The sequence below is a fragment of the Argiope bruennichi genome, chromosome 11 (assembly GCF_947563725.1).
Source record: "Argiope bruennichi chromosome 11, qqArgBrue1.1, whole genome shotgun sequence".
Classification (NCBI taxonomy): Eukaryota; Metazoa; Arthropoda; class Arachnida; order Araneae; family Araneidae; genus Argiope; species Argiope bruennichi.
The window spans coordinates 104,428,991-104,448,750 of record NC_079161.1 but is presented as its reverse complement, the minus strand read 5'-3'; the positions used below and the strand labels follow the sequence as shown (position 1 = coordinate 104,448,750).

General features: G+C 30.4%; 1 protein-coding gene across 6 annotated transcripts in view; it reads right to left on the bottom strand.

Annotated features, from left to right (window-relative positions):
- LOC129957250 (GTPase-activating Rap/Ran-GAP domain-like protein 3) overlaps window positions 1–19,760 on the bottom strand; it is a 666,176-nt gene that overhangs the window by 143,821 nt on the left and 502,595 nt on the right. For all 6 annotated transcript variants that reach the window (XM_056069502.1, XM_056069499.1, XM_056069503.1 and 3 more), the window contains exon 2: window positions 12,126–12,195. In XM_056069502.1, the coding sequence (XP_055925477.1) occupies window positions 12,126–12,195 (70 nt within the window). The remainder of the gene's footprint in view (window positions 1–12,125; window positions 12,196–19,760) is intronic.

The following is a 19,760-nucleotide window of genomic DNA, read 5'->3' as shown; positions in this document are numbered from 1 at the left end:
GACGCGCTGGCATCATACGAACGAACATTAAGTATGGAAACTGCAACAGCCAGCGTAATTAGAATTTCCACCCCTTCATTAGGGTGTATACAAGCGCCTGATTGTGGCACCAACACTACTTGGTGCAAGAGCGCAATAATTTCGGGGAATTATGGGTACACAAAAGTTTATTGAGCTAGAAGCAGCTTTGAGGTGGAAGTACGGCCGTTTGCTTGGATGAATCTTTAGCCCAGTATTCGAGACGAAGTAGGTTTCTAAAGATAAAAGTTTTCCTTTTGTATTTTTTTTTATATTGCAAGAAAGTCACAGTTGTGCCCAATAAAATTTAGCCAGCGATAGAAAAATTCTATTTCGTGTTTCTGCACAGTTGAAAAGGAAGCGATCATAACGAAGGCATTATTAAGATTAAAAATAAATCACTTGAGAAAATGTAATAGTGACAAATTATGGTGAAAGTATATAGAAATCTATCATCGACCGAGTTATAGAGTATGACGTAATGCATATTAATATTTGTCTCAGGTTCATAAAAGAAGGTCATGAAAAGCAACAACAGCTTTAATTTTAAATAAAAGATTTCATCAAACAGTACTCTGATAATTAGTCACTGAAATTAAATTCAAATATAGCACCTGCTTTACAAAACAGTAGCACTGATGATTTGTAGAAGTACTTTAGAGATTGAATCTTTCTCCACACTATCAACTTGACTACAATAAGAGAAAAATCTTTTGATCTAGTATTGATTCAAGTAAATATTCAACTAAGTGAAGTCATCCATGAAAATATTTTACAGCGTTAATATAGCGTAGTATGTTTTTATCTGAAACTGGTTAGCAAAATATATTTTGATTACTTTTGTCATAAATGGGAATCTTTAAATTAAACTAATCCTAATTACCGACTTTGAGATTCGATTAAATGAGAAGTTCATATATACAAAAGCAATGAAAAAATTTTGAATCGTAGGTAATTTATCTTATTTATCTGTGCATTCGGAAACCTGAAATAATTATTACTTTTAAATCCTGTTTTAACACGAATATTGCCCTTACTTTTCAACCCTGTTTATAAAGGAAAACAAAGAAACCAAGTAATTGAAAGAAAAAAAAAAGTTTATTATTTTGTTTGAATATTCTTTCTCATTATTAGTTTTTTTTATAACTTTATACTTTAACTTTTATTTTGTTTGCATTATTTTTGTTTAGTCTTCTGTAAACTGTGCTTTGTTTACTTTGTGTTGATTTTATATTTTGTGTTTGATCATGTACATGTTTTAGTTTATATATTTTTTTGTGTACTTTGCATATATTCCTTCAGTACATATATGGTTTTGTTTTTGCTTTACATTTATAATTTTATTTGAAGATTTTTTTTTGTCTCAGTTTGCCTCCCAAATGCATTTATATTCAATTTATATATATTTGTTTCTTCCACTACTCCCCTAATTCATCTGTTAAGGGGTATGAATGATTCTAGCAACCGGTTTTCTGTTCTATTTTTATAAAGAACTAAACGAAATTTACCTAAATTCTGAAAAGCTATAATTAATAAAGGAGAATATCAGAGTAAAAAAATCTGAAAAAGGAAAACGTTTTCACTCTTTCTCTTCTTTCACAATCATCAGACTCATGAAAAGCAGAGTCAAAAATTTATTTGCGCAAGTTTTATGCATCCATGTATTCTCAGTTAGCATCTATAAAAACTATCAGTTGGGTAAAACTATCAAATTATTGTTTTGCTCTCATGTTTTGATTTTAATATTACCTTTCAATAATTGCGCAAACTTAAGATTTCTTAACTATTTTCAAGCCATTTACGGTTCCATTTATTAAAGCTAGCTTAACAGAGAAAATGTTTTTTAATGTTACCAATCGTGCTTAAATTTTTAGCTTTCTGAATAGCATTAACACAAAAGTAACTATAATATATGATTATATGCACACAAAAGAACTGTATAAAATTATCCTATTTTCGGTACTCTTGTTGAGAAGATTGATTTAAGGTTTAAGTTAAATGACTTTTTCGATTAACATATCAGAACTAAATTTTTCTGAAGCTCTTTAAGACTGATAAATTACCTTATGGAAAATGCTCATTTAAACCACTTCATTTTTCAGGTTATTCTTGGCATGCATAGAATCAAAAGACTAAATTCCAAAAATAAACCCCATTTATTTTATTAGGTTATTTTGTTTTAATTTTAGTGGGATAAAAAAATGTCAAAATCCATCAAAATCTCGGTGTTGAATTCTTTGCTCATTGCAATACATTTCCTGCATGTACTCATTCGTGATAAAGTAAAATTAAAAAACAAAAGAACAAAAAATATTTTCATAAAAAACAAGAATCTCAGAGTAAGTAAATATTTTTAAGGTAATTTTTGCGACCTTCTTAACCTTTCAGTATTCGTGGCCCAGTTTTCAATCATAATTTTCATCGCACCCACCGCTTACAATATAATGTATACAACAATAATGTATATTGAGTATTTTGGATTCTGTTTTTAAATTATTTTTAACTAACTGCCAAAACAAGTGTAAAAGCGAACCAACGTTGGCGAAAAGCCACATCTTGCATTTTTGAGAAGCGGGCGGTGAACTGATGAAGCGAATGAAAGCGGAGAAAATTTAAATATTATATTTGAAATGAAAGCCAAATAGAGAGGTAACTTTAAAAGAATATGAAAGTAGAAAAATTCGTTAATGAAAATTAACCTAGAAGGGGTGAGCTAAATTTAGAAACTGGGAATACATTTTCTCGAATAATAAAAGAAATAAAACAGAAGCATGACAAAACAAAAGTGAAAAAAAGCAATATTTGTGGAAGGGAATCCACACGACCTATGCCGTCTCGAGCATGCGCGAAGCAAAATTTTTCTCATTGAAAGAAGGAAAATGTTCGATAACACAAGTTACAATTGCAGCCAGTCTCATTTGAGTCGATCCTTTTATCGCTATCGAATCTATCGTGAATGTGTATGTCATATATGTTTTCGTGTTAATTGCAATTCATCATATTAAATATTCACAGCAGCAGATTTATGCAGACTCATGAATAAATTTTTAAGCGGAAGTAAGCAAGCATTAGACGATAGTCAAGCATCAACAAGTACACAGACGAGCTTGGTTCCGAAAATAAAATCAAGGAAATATTCTCAAGAATACTTAAATTTTGGGTTTACTAGTACTGAAGAAAATGAAGAAAGGCCGCTGTGTGTCATTTGCTCAAAAATGTTGGCCGCAGACAGCATGAAACTTAAACGACATTTGGAAACGTTTCATAGTGAGTACGTCAACAAACCCAGATAATTCTTCGAATTAAAATCATATAGAAAGCAAAAATCATTTTTTAAAGAAACTTTGTCTGTGAATAATAAAGCTTTAATTTCATCTTACAATGTTCATATAAAATAGCCAGATGTTAAAAACCTCACACCATTGTCGAAGAGCTTATTTTGCCTGCAGCAATTGAGATTGTACAAACTATGTTTGGAGATAATTTTTCACAGCAACTGCAGTCCATACCTCTTTCAAATGATACTGTTGCTCGACGAATTGGCGATATAGCTGAAGATGTACAGTGTCAGCTTTTCTCTAAGTTGTGCGACAAATTGTTTTCAATACAGCTTGACGAAGCAATAGATAGTAATAAAGATGCTAATTTAATTGCCTATGTTAGAATTTGTGATAATATGTCAGTAGTAGAAGAACTACTTTTCTGCAAACCAATAGAACTCAAAACATCAGCGCTCGCATTATTTGCTATTTTAAATGATTTTATGAACGAGGCAAACATAGAATGGAAAAATTGCGGCGGAATATGCACCGATGTTCCACATTCTATTACCATTCAATATCCTACTTTTGTGAAACTAGATTTTCTGCTGTGGCTTCTTTGAAGACAAAATATAGAAATAGAATTGAGAGTGGCTATTTCTAATTTTAAGCCTTCCTTCGAAACACTTTGCTCTGCAAGACAGGCCCAAGGAAGTCACTAATAATTATTAAATTTGTTTTTCATTTAGTATGTTTTCATTAAGTAAGTTTTGATTTAGTAAGTTGTTTTACTTTAATAAGTTATTAAATATGTCGAAATGTATTTTGTTTTCTATGTGTATGTGTGCTTTCTTTTCAGTCAGTTAATCATTTTTTTAAATAATATTTTCTCTTGGATATTGTTGCCCCCCCTAGTGTGCTCGAGCCCGCCTAGGGGGGCGCTCCCCACAGGTTGAGAATCGCTGTTATACGAAATAGCTGAGTTGAGTAGCTATTTAAAAAAGAAGCGAGGTCGTTTGAGAACTCGCTCACAATTTAAAATTCTTATGAATCTTTTTCTTATATCTTTTCCAAGGTCTAAAATCAAAGTGATATTGATATTTTAACCAAACAAAAGCTTAATATTAGAAATTATTCCGATAAAGGATATAAACAATTTTCCTACAATTAGAGTCCTAATTTTATAATATAAATAAAACAAGAATTTTTTTAAATTAGATGGATTCTTAAAGTTAAAAACAAATAACATTTTTTTTATTTAAATGATAGCTTGAAAATGCATTATTTTTCAGTCATGGACTTTTTGTGTCATTTGATAACGCAGGGACAATGTTTTGGCCATAAGGCAGCAGACATTTAGTAAAATTTGGATTTTCTAATCTAGCATCATTTCTAAATGGTTATGCAATGGTAAAACGTTTATGCAAACAATTTAATAATAAATAATATGTAATGAAAAATTCATGTCCATTGCAGGGGGCAAATGAATGTTTAAATTTGAGAATATACTTCAGTGGTTATTAAAAATGAAAAATTTTAATTGTGTAGAATGTTACATTCAATGTCGAAATAGCGATTGAAGATATTTGAAAGTCGTATTAGAAATCTGGATTGAAAAAACCTGAAATTCGATCAGAATGCAGAAAAACATATGAAAACAATCACATTAAGAACATATAGAAATCTGTTCACCAAGTAGCAAGAATTGATATATAAATCTTGTACGAATGATGAGCAAACACTTACTGCATATTTTTGCTTTTTAACTGAATGCCAGTATTCTTTGATAAGTTTCATTTTCTTATTATTTATTGTCTGTTTACACGATTTTACTGAGAAGAGTAATACATTTTAAAAATCATATTAAGCGATGGACATATTGTATTAATTAAAAATGGAATGCGAATGAATAAAATGTTGTGGTGTATCTCGTTTAAATTTCAATGGGAGGCTACACAACAGCTGTATAAAAAAATAAAATATTAAAAAGATTGTAAATATAAGATTGCAATTCTTAAAGAGGCCGTAAGGGCTGAAATAATAATGCCGGAGTCTAAAACTGAAGATCGTTCATTCCATGCCGCATCAGCGAAGGGATGGCGCTCCAAGAATCTATGCTCAAAAAGAAAATTCAGTCAGTTTTGCTAGGGTGGGTTATCCAGGCAGTTAGCCTTACGGAAGGTTAACTGCCTGGTGCTTGCTAATATTCTGGTCGCCTCTTTTTATTACATTAATTGAATCAGGCCTTATTATATGCGTGTGCGTGCCAATCCTGGGAACTTTGTCTAATATCTCTCTGTATACATTCATGTAATAATTTTCAATTATCTGTTGTCATAAAAAGAATTTCCTTATCACACTAACTCCAGTTTATACTTTTATGCAGGTTTTTATTTTCTCATACAGATCAAAACACGATATCTGAAAATTCCTTATAAAAACTTTTCATACGGCCTCCTTTTTTTTCTTTTTTGCTTTCTGTCTACTTTCTCAGATTGTGTTTCGAACTTAGTCATGGCTCTGAATTCGTTCCTTTTCATTTTTTAAACCTTTTACAGTCGGAAAAGTAATTCGATGAATAATTCACCTAATACAAATATTTGTTTATTACTCTGAAAAATAATTATTTTCAATCGAATTTCTTTGAATAATCTATCTACATCTTTTTACCATTCCGTGGGCGTTTTTAACAACAAAAAAATCGAAAAAATAAATAAATAAAACGTCAAAATGATGCACCGTCCTAAATGATGAGGGAAAGACACCATCCCAGTGCAAAGGATTGACAATTTTTATTCACGATGCCCAAAAAAAAACTATTTTTTTTAATTTTCGTTTTTATTATTGTATTGTCCTCGCTTTATTTCTCATTATTATTCCATTTCTTTATAATTTGTCATTTTGCATTCCCGAATACTTAGTATAATAATAGTATGATAACATAGTTAAACAAAGTTCAATGTGTGTACATTTTAGATTCGATTTGCATATTAATCAGCTTTTTTCAGAATTTAAGATTTTTAAAAAGAAAATCATGATTTCATATCATAAAGTTTCATATTTCATCCAGGCATTACTTCGAATAAGGATGTTTGAGACAGTTCGAATAAGAACGCGTTTCTACGAAATAGAAGTTTTGTTAGGAGTAACACAGTAGCGAATGAAAAGAAGAACACTGAACTTGAAAAAAATGTTACGGTATTTTGAAACTTTATGATTTAGGACATACAGGAAAACTCTTCGAGATTATCATAACTAAAAAAGTAAATTATGATAGATTTAACTCGGACTGAATAAAAAAATAAAGAAAAAAACCCATTGCATTGCAGTCTTCACTTAACACCACGCGATTCGTAAGTTAACTTAGTCTGAAATTTTACATTTCAGGGTGGGAGTAGGAATTAAACTCAAGGATTCTAAATGAAAAACCCTTATATATGTTTTTTGAAAAATGAAAACAAATATTTTGAAATATATATGACTTTATTCAAGACTGCAAGTATAAATGCAATAACTATAATATTCCTTGGCTATTGTTTATAGCACAGTTACCAGTCTTCCATCCTACTATATATTGATTATTCTGATCCCGCTGCCAATTATGTAAATGCAAGATAATTTGTTTGATGAGTTTATAATTGATTATCCTTTTTTCTATTATTATGTCAGGAATTTATTTTAAAAAGTAATTCAAGACAGTTTTATTTATTTTCATTAATGAAATTTTCTCAAGCCTTTCATGTAAATACAGGGTGAAATCAAAAACAGGCGAGGGAAGATTAGAGCAGAAACAAAATATTTTCAGCCGCCAAGGTTGTCAGTTGTCCTGAACTTTATGATTTGTGTGTTTATATGAACCAAAAATTCAGGTTTCTATTGAATAAACTTGGATACGTTTAAATAAACGCGAAATAACTAAATTACACTTTTTCAGCAGTGCCTAAAAAAGATAAAAAAATTGATAAAACTGCATATTTTGAATTATTTTATTACTATAGCAGACATCATGTTCATGTAATAAATACCAAATTAATTTCGGAATCCTATTGCCCATAATGCCGCAATTAGAAAAGCAAGTTATTCCCGAATGGGTTTATTTTATCGCGCAGTTGGATGTTACAAATGAGCAGTCAAATCACAACAGATCTATCACATTTAAATTCAATCCCTTTTCTGACACAAAACATCATTTGAGCGTTTGGAGCAGTTTGGAGTTTAGTTATATTAACTTCCCATTTTAAGCAACACTAGGGCTATTTTGGGACCAACCTCGTTATTTTGATTCGTGGTTAGATGACTAGGATGACACCTGAACTGGATCCCCTTTCCAAACTTCCATATCACGCCCTCGGGAAGACGGTTGACCGTGAACGGATTTAGCGTACAACAGGCCCGCGTACACGACGGTTCTTCGGTGGAATCGGGTCTGGAACATGAAGGCCTCCGGTTCTGAAGCCAAGACCTTACCACCATTCCACCGTTGGCCCCCGTTACTTTAGATGCTTACATTTTAGCCAATGTTAAAGAAAATTTTGCAAGTAGTGTAAATAGCTGCTGAATATTAGTGCCAAATTTTGCCGCTTTGGCACTGGCTGCAAACAATACTTAGTCGTTTCCAAAGAAAATTCATTAACACATAATGTAAATGTGTTAGAATAAAAAGGGAAATATAAATCTCAACAGAAGGCATAAAATTGTAACTGTATCTCATCATTTTTGAATATGCTTTAGTTTTTGGATATACATAACCTTCGTCACATAAATACGATTCATGATTCTTGTATGTAGTGAAGAGTTCGCTTTATTTTATCATTTTGCGTGCCCCACATACGTTGAACTCTTTGTATATGACATCTGCTTTACGGGTTTACAAAACTGTATTTGTGTTTTGCAATCAGAGGATCAAACCCCACCTGTCACAGTTATTCTGACTTATAAATCCTTCACCAATCTGTAAGAAACCAATTTCTCTTTTAATCGTATTCTTTGATTGCTCCCAGAGCGATAACAATCGGAAACATTCGCTTCCTATGGGGCCAACTATAAACCCAATACCGACGAAGAATGAAATTAACATTTTTATTTCATTTAAAAATTCTTTCGCCAATTTTGTTGCATTAGCCAATTTTATCTATAGTTTTAATATTGAAGTTCTTGTGCATTGTAGACTGAGCAAATATAATTGTAACAGACAACAAAGGTGCTGCGCTTCATTTTGAGCTGTAATTCAAAAAATTCAATCGAAGACAATTTCGCACTCCTAAAAGTAAATAAATCTTATCGTTGTAAATATTAAATTTTGGAATATTTCTCCAGTACTTAAATCACATTTTTCTTAACACAACAATGTTAATGTGATGATCTGTTAGAAGAATGAAACAAACATGATTCATTCACGACTTTTGAAATAAAATCTTCCTCGGCAAAGAATTCCTTTTCTTGCAAAAGTGTAATTCCTTCCTCTTCATCTGTAGATAATTGTCAAATTATTAAATCCATTTTTATGTAATTCAACTTTTGAAAAAAATATATGCTACAAGTTAAAGTTGCTAGAATAAGACTTAGTAACCTTATGTATATTTTATTATTTTTCTAGTAACCTTGGATACGAAGTTAATGATGTTAACCCAAAAAATCAATGCGAAGTCTAACAGTGGCGGATTGGCTTCGATTCCAAGCAAGCATAGAAATATTCGATGCCAGGCTAAGATATTGTCACCGAATAATAGCGACAATGTAGCAGATTAGTATGATTTGTGGTGAGATAGAATAACCAAATTCTGTCGTCATATATTAAAATATTAAAGTTGAGGCCATCCGAATAGAAAATACCTAAAATTCAAAACAAATTATGCAAATTGGCTAATCGCAAAGAATAAAAATATGTATTTTTAGAAATTTTTCGTATTAAAAAAAAATCCTCATTGCTTAGTTTCATGTGGAATTTTATTTTGAACCGGAGTAAAATAATTATATTCTAAATGAAAATTTATACTCGTCATTGCTTTCAGTTTTAATCTTAAAAACCAAGATAAACTTTTAGAAAAATTGTCTGAAGAACAACTGCTTCGATAAAAAAATAAACATTCTTTTCTGCCGGTAATTATTTTCTGTTAAGCAGTTTTAGTTATGTGTATCTGTATTTGCTGTTTAAATTTTCTTTAATCTAAGCTGTTGGAAAGAAAATAAAAATAATTCCAAGAATGATTTTAAGCCCTTTTTTTCAGAAATAAAGACATCATAATATATATATATATTTTTAAATTACGGTTTCGTTTCATACAAAGGATTGTATCTCTCACTCAAAGCTGTAATACTTCTTTTAAGATTAAATAAAGAAAAGCAGTTGAAAGGAATAAAAGCGATTCTTAGTCACACAAATTTAGTTATATAAAATCATTATAGACAAACAGTTCTTTGAAAGACCAAATTAAGAGCATTCAGCTTCAAAAAACCTCAAAAGAAGCCTTTTTTCTCTTTTATTCAAGAAAATCATATTTTCAATCATTCATTAGTAAACTAAAAAAAAAAAAATCGTTCTTGAGAAAAGTATTATTTTGTGCAGTTTTTATAAATGTAATTTAAACATAAAATTATAAATAAAAATCTTTTGTTAAGAAAAAAAATTATTCCTTACATATAAATTGAAATGAGATCAGAATAGGGTTATTTTGATATTTAAGGTAATAACAATCTTTATGAAAGTAATTAATTTATTTCGTTAACAAATCTTTAAAAAAAATGAACTAATTTATTTTGAAATCAAGGACATTTTAAAGAAATGAGTTCAGTTTGCTTCATTTATCTAGTTAAGGAAAAAGAATTTTAAACTTTCATTATAATCCCTAGAACATTTAAAAAATAATTTCTCTTTTCGTGTTCTTTCCCTAAACAGCAAAAGAAGAAAAAAAAGTTATATAATTTTTTTTATTCAACTTAGCAGCTTAACTAAAAATACGAATAGTAAGAGCTGAAGCATTAAAAATATTTTTCTGAGAATTAATCTAGAGAAATTTACTAAAGATGGAAGGATAGAACAAAAAATATTCACGGAATTAGGAAACATTTTGGTACCTTTTCCGGAAGAGAACATTACTTTATAGCAGGGTGGATGAAGTAAATCTTCACTATAAAACGGAATTTTCTTTAATAAAGTAATTTTTAAATTATAATTTGAAAAGAAAGTGGTTGCCATAAATATTTGGAAATGCATGTATATTAGAAAAGTAATCGTTATTAAGTAGAAATCTTTACGGAAAGAATGTTTTTATGAAAATTCAGAAACTGGAGAATAAATAAGGCTTAAACTGCTCCGTTTTCAAAAATCATCGGAATTGTCTTTGATAATGGCGCATTTTCCTCGGTGAAGGCATTCGTATGGAAATAAAAAGAAATATTTTAATTTAAAAGAAATAAAGATACATTTAGTTGGCTACAAATTTAAAGAGGAAAATAAGGTTACCTCAAACTAATTATTAAAATTAATCGATGAATTAATCAAATTTTAAATTAAAATTTTTTTTTTAATTTACTTCCATCAGATTATTAGACTGTTCCTTTCTAAATGCATTATTCCGTTCATTGATATTATAGCGAAGTAGATAGTCATATGGAATAATGTATTTCATAAATAAAAACATTCCAAAAATATTTCCCAGTTCTATTAAGAAAGGACTTTAAAAATGTTCTTCGGTTTAGTTGGATAAATTTGACCTTTTCTTGAGATACATGGAAGCTATTTCTGTACAGACTTGCATCTTCGAACATAATTACATGATAAAAGAACTGAATTCTTGATTACGTTAGTGAGGTTTGGAAGTTTATAAAGTTTTTTTTTTATCTAAGATAACTTTAAAAAGGAACCAGATTCCAAACTACAGTGTAGTTTGCTCAAAATTTACAGCTTCTTTAGAAAACTAGTAATGAGCAAGAGTCGCCCGTCTGAATGGTTCTGACATCACTTTGGGATACAAGAGATCCTAAATTGCCAGTTAGATCAGAAATTTTTACTACGTGTAATTCCCAAATGTCCTAATATAAAGTTTATCCAGAAATGAGATTTGGACAAATTAAGAAATCAATGCATATATAAGAAATTAGTGTATCCTCTATATGCATTTATCAGATGTTGATATTTTTAAATTGTGGTTGGGTTACAGTTTGATCTTTGAACTTTATTTCATCTATTATATCTCCGAGATAACTCAAAAGCTTTATTTTACACAATTAGTGCTAAGCCGTCTGAATCGGTATCAAATCTATGCCTCTAAAACAAATGACCCTAGGACGAATCCACACTTCAACGCAAAACTTTCAACTAGTTTCTAGGCACTCACCAAGAAAAGAATTTTCAAAATTTTAATTGAATTTTTAATTGATTAAAGTCAATAAAGATTTTAAAGTTTCTCCTCAATAGTTTTTATCATACTATCGCACAATAATCGTTATTGCAACACCTATAATAATAAACAAAATTAGAATTTCAGCGATACCAATTTTAATAACTTTTTGGGAATTAAATGCAATATTTTAGAATGCTTTTTCTTTGTTCTAATATTGATCAACATAATTATTGCTTCTTCATTCAGATATTTTTGCCAATGGTAATGTTGCATTAAAAAGCACTACTTTTTTAATTGTTTTTAAGCTAAAATTTTCTTTTTGAACTGTTTACTGATTTAAATTATGCTTATAAATTTACTGGTGTAAAAACTATTCTTACGCGTCTTTATCCATACGCAGTCATCATTACAGGGTACAGAGCTGATGAAGTGAAACTAAGAGAAGAAAATCTCAAGCTACGCTGTTTTAGGTAACATTTGAATTGATTAGTTTCTAGGTGCTTACCATCTCCACTGAGCCATATCTCCTTCTGCTGAATACGCCTCTTCTTGCAGCAAGGTCTGTAGTTGAAGAACTGAAAAGTAGAAGAAAACTTCAATTAGTTTCGCAGTTCAGAAGGAAGTAAAAGGATGCCTCAGTTTTTACGGACTCGGTTGTACAAAATGAAAATGTTGCTAATGAATTATTGGCTAAATACAGGTATTCGCATATGTGCATGTATAAAATATTATTGTAAAATAGGAATGGCCGTAAAAGAATCTTTAATGGCAATTGTTAAATTTTTAAAATGTCGGTTCCCGTGCATCACACATTGCTATTTTCAAACTGTTAAGTAACAAATCAAAATAGTGAAAATAGTGTTCATGAAAACATCAATATAATTTTATACTAAAAGCACGCCGAATCTATAAACAATTAAAATGTTCTGTAAGTTCTTATCTGTATAAAAAAGACAATGTAATGTAATGTCAAAGATAACACTAAAATAAATTACAAGGTTCATATGAGTATTTGAATAGGTCATATAGATTTCACATTACAACATTAATTTTTGATGATTACTTTTTCCACATATTTTTTAACTTGTTTACTTTAGTGAAACATGACGACTTTTGAGTACATTCAACATCCATTTGATTTAATCAAATAATAGACACTTTAACATTTGTGATTTTTCAGTTTACTCTTAAAAATCATTCTGTAGTTATGTTACAATAACTGCCTTTCATTGGAAGATTTAAAAAAAACATTTAACACAATGGTTTTTATTAAAAATTGATTTCACCAATTTTGGATTTTTAAAGGTTGAAAAATTTTCAGAAATTTCACGCATGTAACAAATGGTAAATATCTATATTCGAAACGCAAATGATTTTGATAAAACTTTAATACTCCAGATTGGCAACAATGCAATTAATCAGTATTTTAAAAGACAGAAAATTTATACATACATTATCAATTGCAGCTCTAGATCTTTTCCTAGAGATGGATATAGCAGTGTAAGCTGTCTTTATAGTAACGTTAACAGTTGGCAGTTATTTGACATCCTTAATTGACATTCTTGTGACGAATTTCTAAAGGTTAGGTTATTTGGAGGTTATTATGAAGTATCCTTCTCGTGTAATAGGAGGCATTAACAATCTGTATGAATTGTTTGTTTTGAAAAACTTGCAACTTCTTAATGTTATTGGCAAAAGTGGCTCCCCGATGACAGGTCATGTAATTGATTTGTAGAGCAGAAGCTTGAGTCTAATCGATAGCTTATTTCACCCAGCAAATAAGCTGTTGAATTGAATACTCGTTATCGTAGCTTTGGAGAAAGCCGCTTTAATATGACTATTAAAGGATAATTTTGCTTCAAGAACTAACCCTAGGTATTTGTATTAATTTACTTGGGAAAGGGGCGTGTTAGCTGAAAACTTAGATTGTACTGAATTTTACTATTTCTTTCTTTCATTTTTTGTAAAGAAGAGGCAAACACATTATATTTGTTCATTTTATTTTCTTGTCGATGAATCAGAGCTATAATAGAGTTAAATGATGTAAAGTTTCTATGACTTCTAACTTATACCATTTATTGAATGTGTAATGATAGCACTCTGCTGTCCTTGAATGACGAATCATTATCAACTATTTCCATCTAAGTGTTTTTTGCATAAAACGATGCCTCAGTATGACTTATAAGCGCTCATATTTGATTAATTTTTTTGACATAGAAAAAGAATCCAATTCTTATCATTCTCACAAGCCGAAATGTTTTCGAGCATCATTTCTACTATTATGAATTTTTATAGAAATTTATGACCTCAAATAAAATTGTGTTGCGTTCACAATATAAAATGAGTCAGTATGATGGGATACATAACTATTCTTTAAATCAGGCGACTTTGGTGCACACTTCGTGCAGTGATCATTACGTGGCGTTTTGTGTTCTCTCATCTAATGTATTATCACGGATTTTAATAAAATTTGTATAATTGCTAACTTGCATTCTTTTTGTTTTATGTATGCGTCACGAATTATGACGTAAAAATCATTTGAGTATATGCGAGCCTCTGAGCTTCTTATGACATTTTGCTGTCTAAGCATTATAATTAGGCGCGCTACTGTTTATGCAATTTGATGCCCTTACAAAATGTGAAAAGATTAAAGATTTTAGAAAACAGGTGTGAAGCCTGAATTATGTTATGAAAATATGTTAAGAACATGTCAGCCAAAAGCTGGGATCAAATTTAAGGTAAAACAAGAAATATTTAAAACAAGCAATTTGAGGTTATTGAAAAAAAACTTTTATAAAATTATTCAATTACAAGATTCATTTGAGATCACATCAAGCATTTTACAGATTTTTTTTTATTTTTAGAAATCGATTATAGCACTACTTTCGGTGAATAAACCTTATGATTCCCAGCAATGATAAGAAGAAAAAAAAAATGAATGATTTTAGTGCGGAGCCTTTACAAAGGGTTCTGCGAGCTTCTACGAACCATCTCTATTCACTCTTTTTATAAGGAGTTACATTCCGTCAAGTAATAAACAAGATGCTTCTAATTTATACTGAAATATCCTTCATCGTCCTTCCCACTTTCCCACGATCGACACATTTCCTGCCCGTGGTCTTCGAACAGGTAAGTTAATGTTACCAATTTTTCGGCATTCGATTAAGACAGAAAATTTTAAAGAATATTTTTACGACGTGTCAATATTTTATGACGAATTTCAGCATAAAGAAAACAGAAGATTCTGAACCACAGTTTGAAAACATAGATCAAATGTATAATCTTTTTTGCATAAATTCAGTAACTGTGACATTTTTTAACAATCAACAAAACATATACATATCGAAGAAGAAAAATAATCCCACAAAATTAACTTTAAAACCTGTTCTAAAGAATTCTTTTGGCTAAGCAATAATTAGTTTGAAAACAATTTCAACAACTAATCTTTTTTTTTTTATGTTTCACAACATCAAAAAGAAGAAAAAAGTACTTCCAAGAGCTCATCACAAATAGAGGCAAAGATCAGGTTTAAAGGTATATAACTAGCGTAAACTTCTGCGTTCGAGTTTTGCAATTCATTCACAGGAGCAGTCGAGATCCCGTCCTCTCTCGGCCTCGTCCTTTCTAAAACAAATAATCTGGAACAGATCTTTAGGAGTTCGACTCCCGATTTAACAAGAGGTATTTCCAGACGCTTGTTAAAGAATTTCGAAAAGTAGGAAATGAAACTAGGAAAGAAAAACCAATGGGTGCTTTTTTTTTTTAAGAATGGATTTGCAAAATTCTAACTAAAATAAAATTGAGAGATAATGCCAGACTTCTTTACATTAGTGCCAATTCTTGAATGAAAGTAGTCCGATTGAATTAAAAATCATACTTTAAATAAAAACCCCACGAAAACCTCCGAAAAATACTTTTAAAATCTCAGCTTTAAACATCGATAAAATTTATGAACTTCAAATAATCTGATTTGGAAACTTGGGTTTCTGACTCTCGGAATTGTACTGCTGGAAACTAGTCCTCCCCCAACATAAAATAAAAACTTCCCTTTGAAAAAAAAATATTTGTCACGAATACAAATACAAATCGACTTTATTGAATTTTCATAATGGCAGTTGATTCTCAGAGGAAAAAAAAGCTAATAAATTAGAATTTGATTACATATGCTATTTCCTCCCATTAGAGTATTATTTTTAAAGAATGTCTATTTTAATTAAATATTTATCATCTACTCTTGATTACACCCTCAACATTTTTTATGTAATCAAATTCTCAGTAAATGTGAAACATTGTTTGCATTCTATGTATTAGTAGTTATTTTGCTAATCTAAGATGAATAAATAAATATCGAAACAACGTTGATCGGCATTTATACAATTCAAAACATAAGAACTAAAAATTCACAAAAATCTACTTATTTCTGTCATTAAAATGAAAAATTGTTTGGTGATCAACCCTGGCTGGTTACGAAATGATCAAACGGCGATGAATTTACAAATCCTTAAGCTCGGGAAAATTACAGACAATAAACTTCTTTTACAAGCGCATTTAAAATTTGCTTCCGAGTGATACATGGACGTGTATTAATAAGAAGGAAGTCATGGACAAATGTTCAACTGTGTATTAACTATTAGCATAATAATTTTATAATATTATTTAGCATCTTTCTTAATTGCTGCAGCTCATATTTTTTTATTTTTTATTTTGCCGCGATTTAATCGGAATTTTTCAGATTCGGCACAAAAAAGTTTCAAGTTCAAGACCGGATTTCGTCCAACATTTACAATGTCCGTGAATATTTAATAGTCCACATTAAATCTGATCCCTCGGATTTATATTTCTTGGAACATCGAGAAACTCTTGTTCGAGGATTTCAACCAAAATTAGAATGGTTTCCTAAGATTAGGAGGTTTTTCCATAACTACCATTTTCCTTGTCCTTTTTTGAATATGTATTTTCTTTGTCTTTCTTGAATTCCTAACCCACTGAAACTTTACACTCTCGATGAAACTAGTTTTTCGGTCAATGAGTGATTCTGTAGATAACGTTTTCTTCTGTCTTGTGATATGACCACATCCTTGAAAGTAAGAAAATCATTCGAGTTTAAAACAAATGACAGGAAATTTAGAAAATTCTTCCATCTTCTAAATAATGAGATATGGTTACGTAAAAAAATCAATATTTCTTCTTCGAATGCACAATTTTCACTTTGAATCTATATGAAAATTACTAAAAAGTTAAATTTTTTTAAATATTTTTATAAGAAACCTTATTTTATAGAGAAAAAAAATTTATTATTTCTAAAACAGGCACTATTCGTTATTTCCAGAACTATTGTGCTTTGTTCAATTTTACAGCATAAAACTTATTTCAAGAGCCAAGCCATCTTCACATTAACAGCAACGATAAATTTCCTTAAGTGAAAATGCTCGAGATAAAAAGAATCGGAGAAAAAAAAGTGAATAAACTCGAGGAAAAAGTAAAATATCAAATGAATCAGTAGTCATTTCTTAAGGATATTTGCAGTCTTCAGATTCATATCATATTCAAGGGCATTCATTCATCTGCCATATAAAATTCATCCTTAAAAGTTCAAAAGAACGATTTTTATATGATTTGAAACAATGCGTTTCATTATAGCAATTAAACTTTGTCCAAATTATTGTTAACATTTTTTTCATTATTTCTACATGTAAAAGTGTTTCCCATATTCTGTATTAGTTGCCTTTTGTGACCAGTTGATTCACTGGAATATTGGTTGCGCTCGATTTCAATTAACTCTCTTTGTTCATAACCCGATGCTCATGGGACCCTCAGAGTAATTTTTAAGCATCAAATTATGATAAAGCAGAGATAGCATGTAAAGCTATGATATTTTAATAGCCTTAAACCAATTTTATTTAACGCATGCACCATTCTTTCCTAATGGAATCATGCCCTATATTGCTATTAAATGTTCTGAAATCTATCTTCAAATTCATGTCATCTTACGCGGTACTTAAATCCAAATTCTGATTTCTCATATAAACTGTGCTGGTATTAAAAAGAACCCTTCTTTAAGCCTTCTTCACTGAAAGAAAATGAAACAATTAAAGATACGATAAAAGCAATTTGAATTTTGTTGCAACGAAGAAAATTATTTGTGAAAATTACGCTTTAGACATTTTTAGAAAAATTACCAAAATTCAGAAAAAACTCATACAAGAAATAAATTGGTAAGGTTCGAAAATTTGTAATTTTAAAACGATACAAGTATTAGCTATTTGGAATATTACAAGATTGCCATCATTTCCTTTTTCAGAAGTTTCATAGACCTCTGCAAGTATTGTCTCTGCAGCTAAAAGTAGTGGACAAAACGGAGCGAAATTTCATTTATAAGCCATGATATATATGGATAAATTAATTAGAAAAGAAACACGTATGGTTGGAAATCAATTAGTTTCATCAGCTCCCCGTTTGGAGCAATGCTAGGATTTCTGTAAGAGAGACCTTATAATTTTGAAGCCCGACCAGATGAGTTGGTCAAACTTGAACCAGATGAGCTACAAACTTTCACTCTATACCAGCGGAATTCTATCAGATATTTGGTTATGGCTAAATTAGTGGATATTTGGCCCCGATGAATTAACGCGAACCAGACTTGCTGGAATCGTGGATTGTGGCTTAGAATCGTGGCTAAAGTCTAGAACCCTACGGTTCCGGAGTCAAGACTTTACAACTAGAAGACCAAACCCTTGTTAACATTTTTATTAACTCGCTTTTTAGTCTGTTCGTTCGGTAAAGATTTTGCAATAGATTTTAAACTAATACAAACTTTACATTACCAAGAATATGGTGCTATGACAACTCGTAGTAATCTTTGCTCTTTAATAACTTTTAACATGGTTTTATTAATTAGCTTTCTTGCTTGCCTGTTTATTTGTCTGTTCAATACAAATTTTGCAATCGATTTTAAGTTAACTTCACCATGAGCTAGAGGTTTGAAACTTCAAGCATAGCCCAAAACTGAATAACGATGCAATATCAAATCGTTTTCCTATCAGTTAGGTACACATTTTGTCATTGGGTATTTAGTTTAAATACATCCCAAAATTTTGTGCACAAAATATTTAATAGCAAAAAATTATTATTTAAAATATATTTTTAAAATATACCACGTTTTCATAATACACTAACAAATATAAAATAAGAATTTGCCTGGGGCTAGGATAAATTATTTCAAGCTTTTCAACCCTTTTTAAAAATATGATATACTATTGCTTATTATTTAAATAACCATTTTGATCAAATAAGGCTAAAAGAGTCATTGAAATCGGTCATGAAATTTTATTCATCAAGAAATTCGTATTAAACGTTTTTTATAAAAGAATGAAGGAGAGCTATGAAAAACCATATACTAGAACATTTTGGCAAAGAAATATTATTTATTGGCAAATGCTTTACCCAATTGTTATTAGCATTTTGTTTCTCGGGCATTACTTGAAATTTGTCGGCTAAAAAATATTTTACGAATTGAGAAGATGACAGTAAGAAAAGTTAATCATCCTTTCCCCAAACTAAATATCTGAATCTCTCCGAGGCATGGGAATGAAAATATTTGCATCTTGGCATTCGCTTTCATGAAGACAAGCTTTTCAAGGATATGAATCTAAAATCAACACAGCCTCAGCATGCACCTCTCCAAACACGCTTTTAGGCGGTGACAAATGAGATCAGGGCAACACAATATTGCGACCAAAATAACGGGAATACTCTCCGTTTTCTTTCACACTACAATGACAAGAAATTCTTTCCAAATAAGATTCAAGTCCGACCTTTTATTCTCCCCACTTTTATGACGTAAATGAAAATTTTCTGAAAGTGCCGAAAGGAAAAGAGATTTATTTCACAAGTTTTCTGATTCCTCGGATCTCGAGAAAATATATTTGGAAGAAATGTTTCGATATTGTTGTTTCGCTAAACCGTATGGGGTGATCCGCCGTCAGCTGAATAATATTTTATGTTTCCTCCGCTCTTGCGTTCTTTTCCCAGAAACTTGTTGCCATTACTCTGTGTTCATACATATTTTGAAGCTCGGAATTTAATCCTGGGATATTTACCAATAGAAGCAAGAAATGTTTCTTCTCTGAACGATATTGCT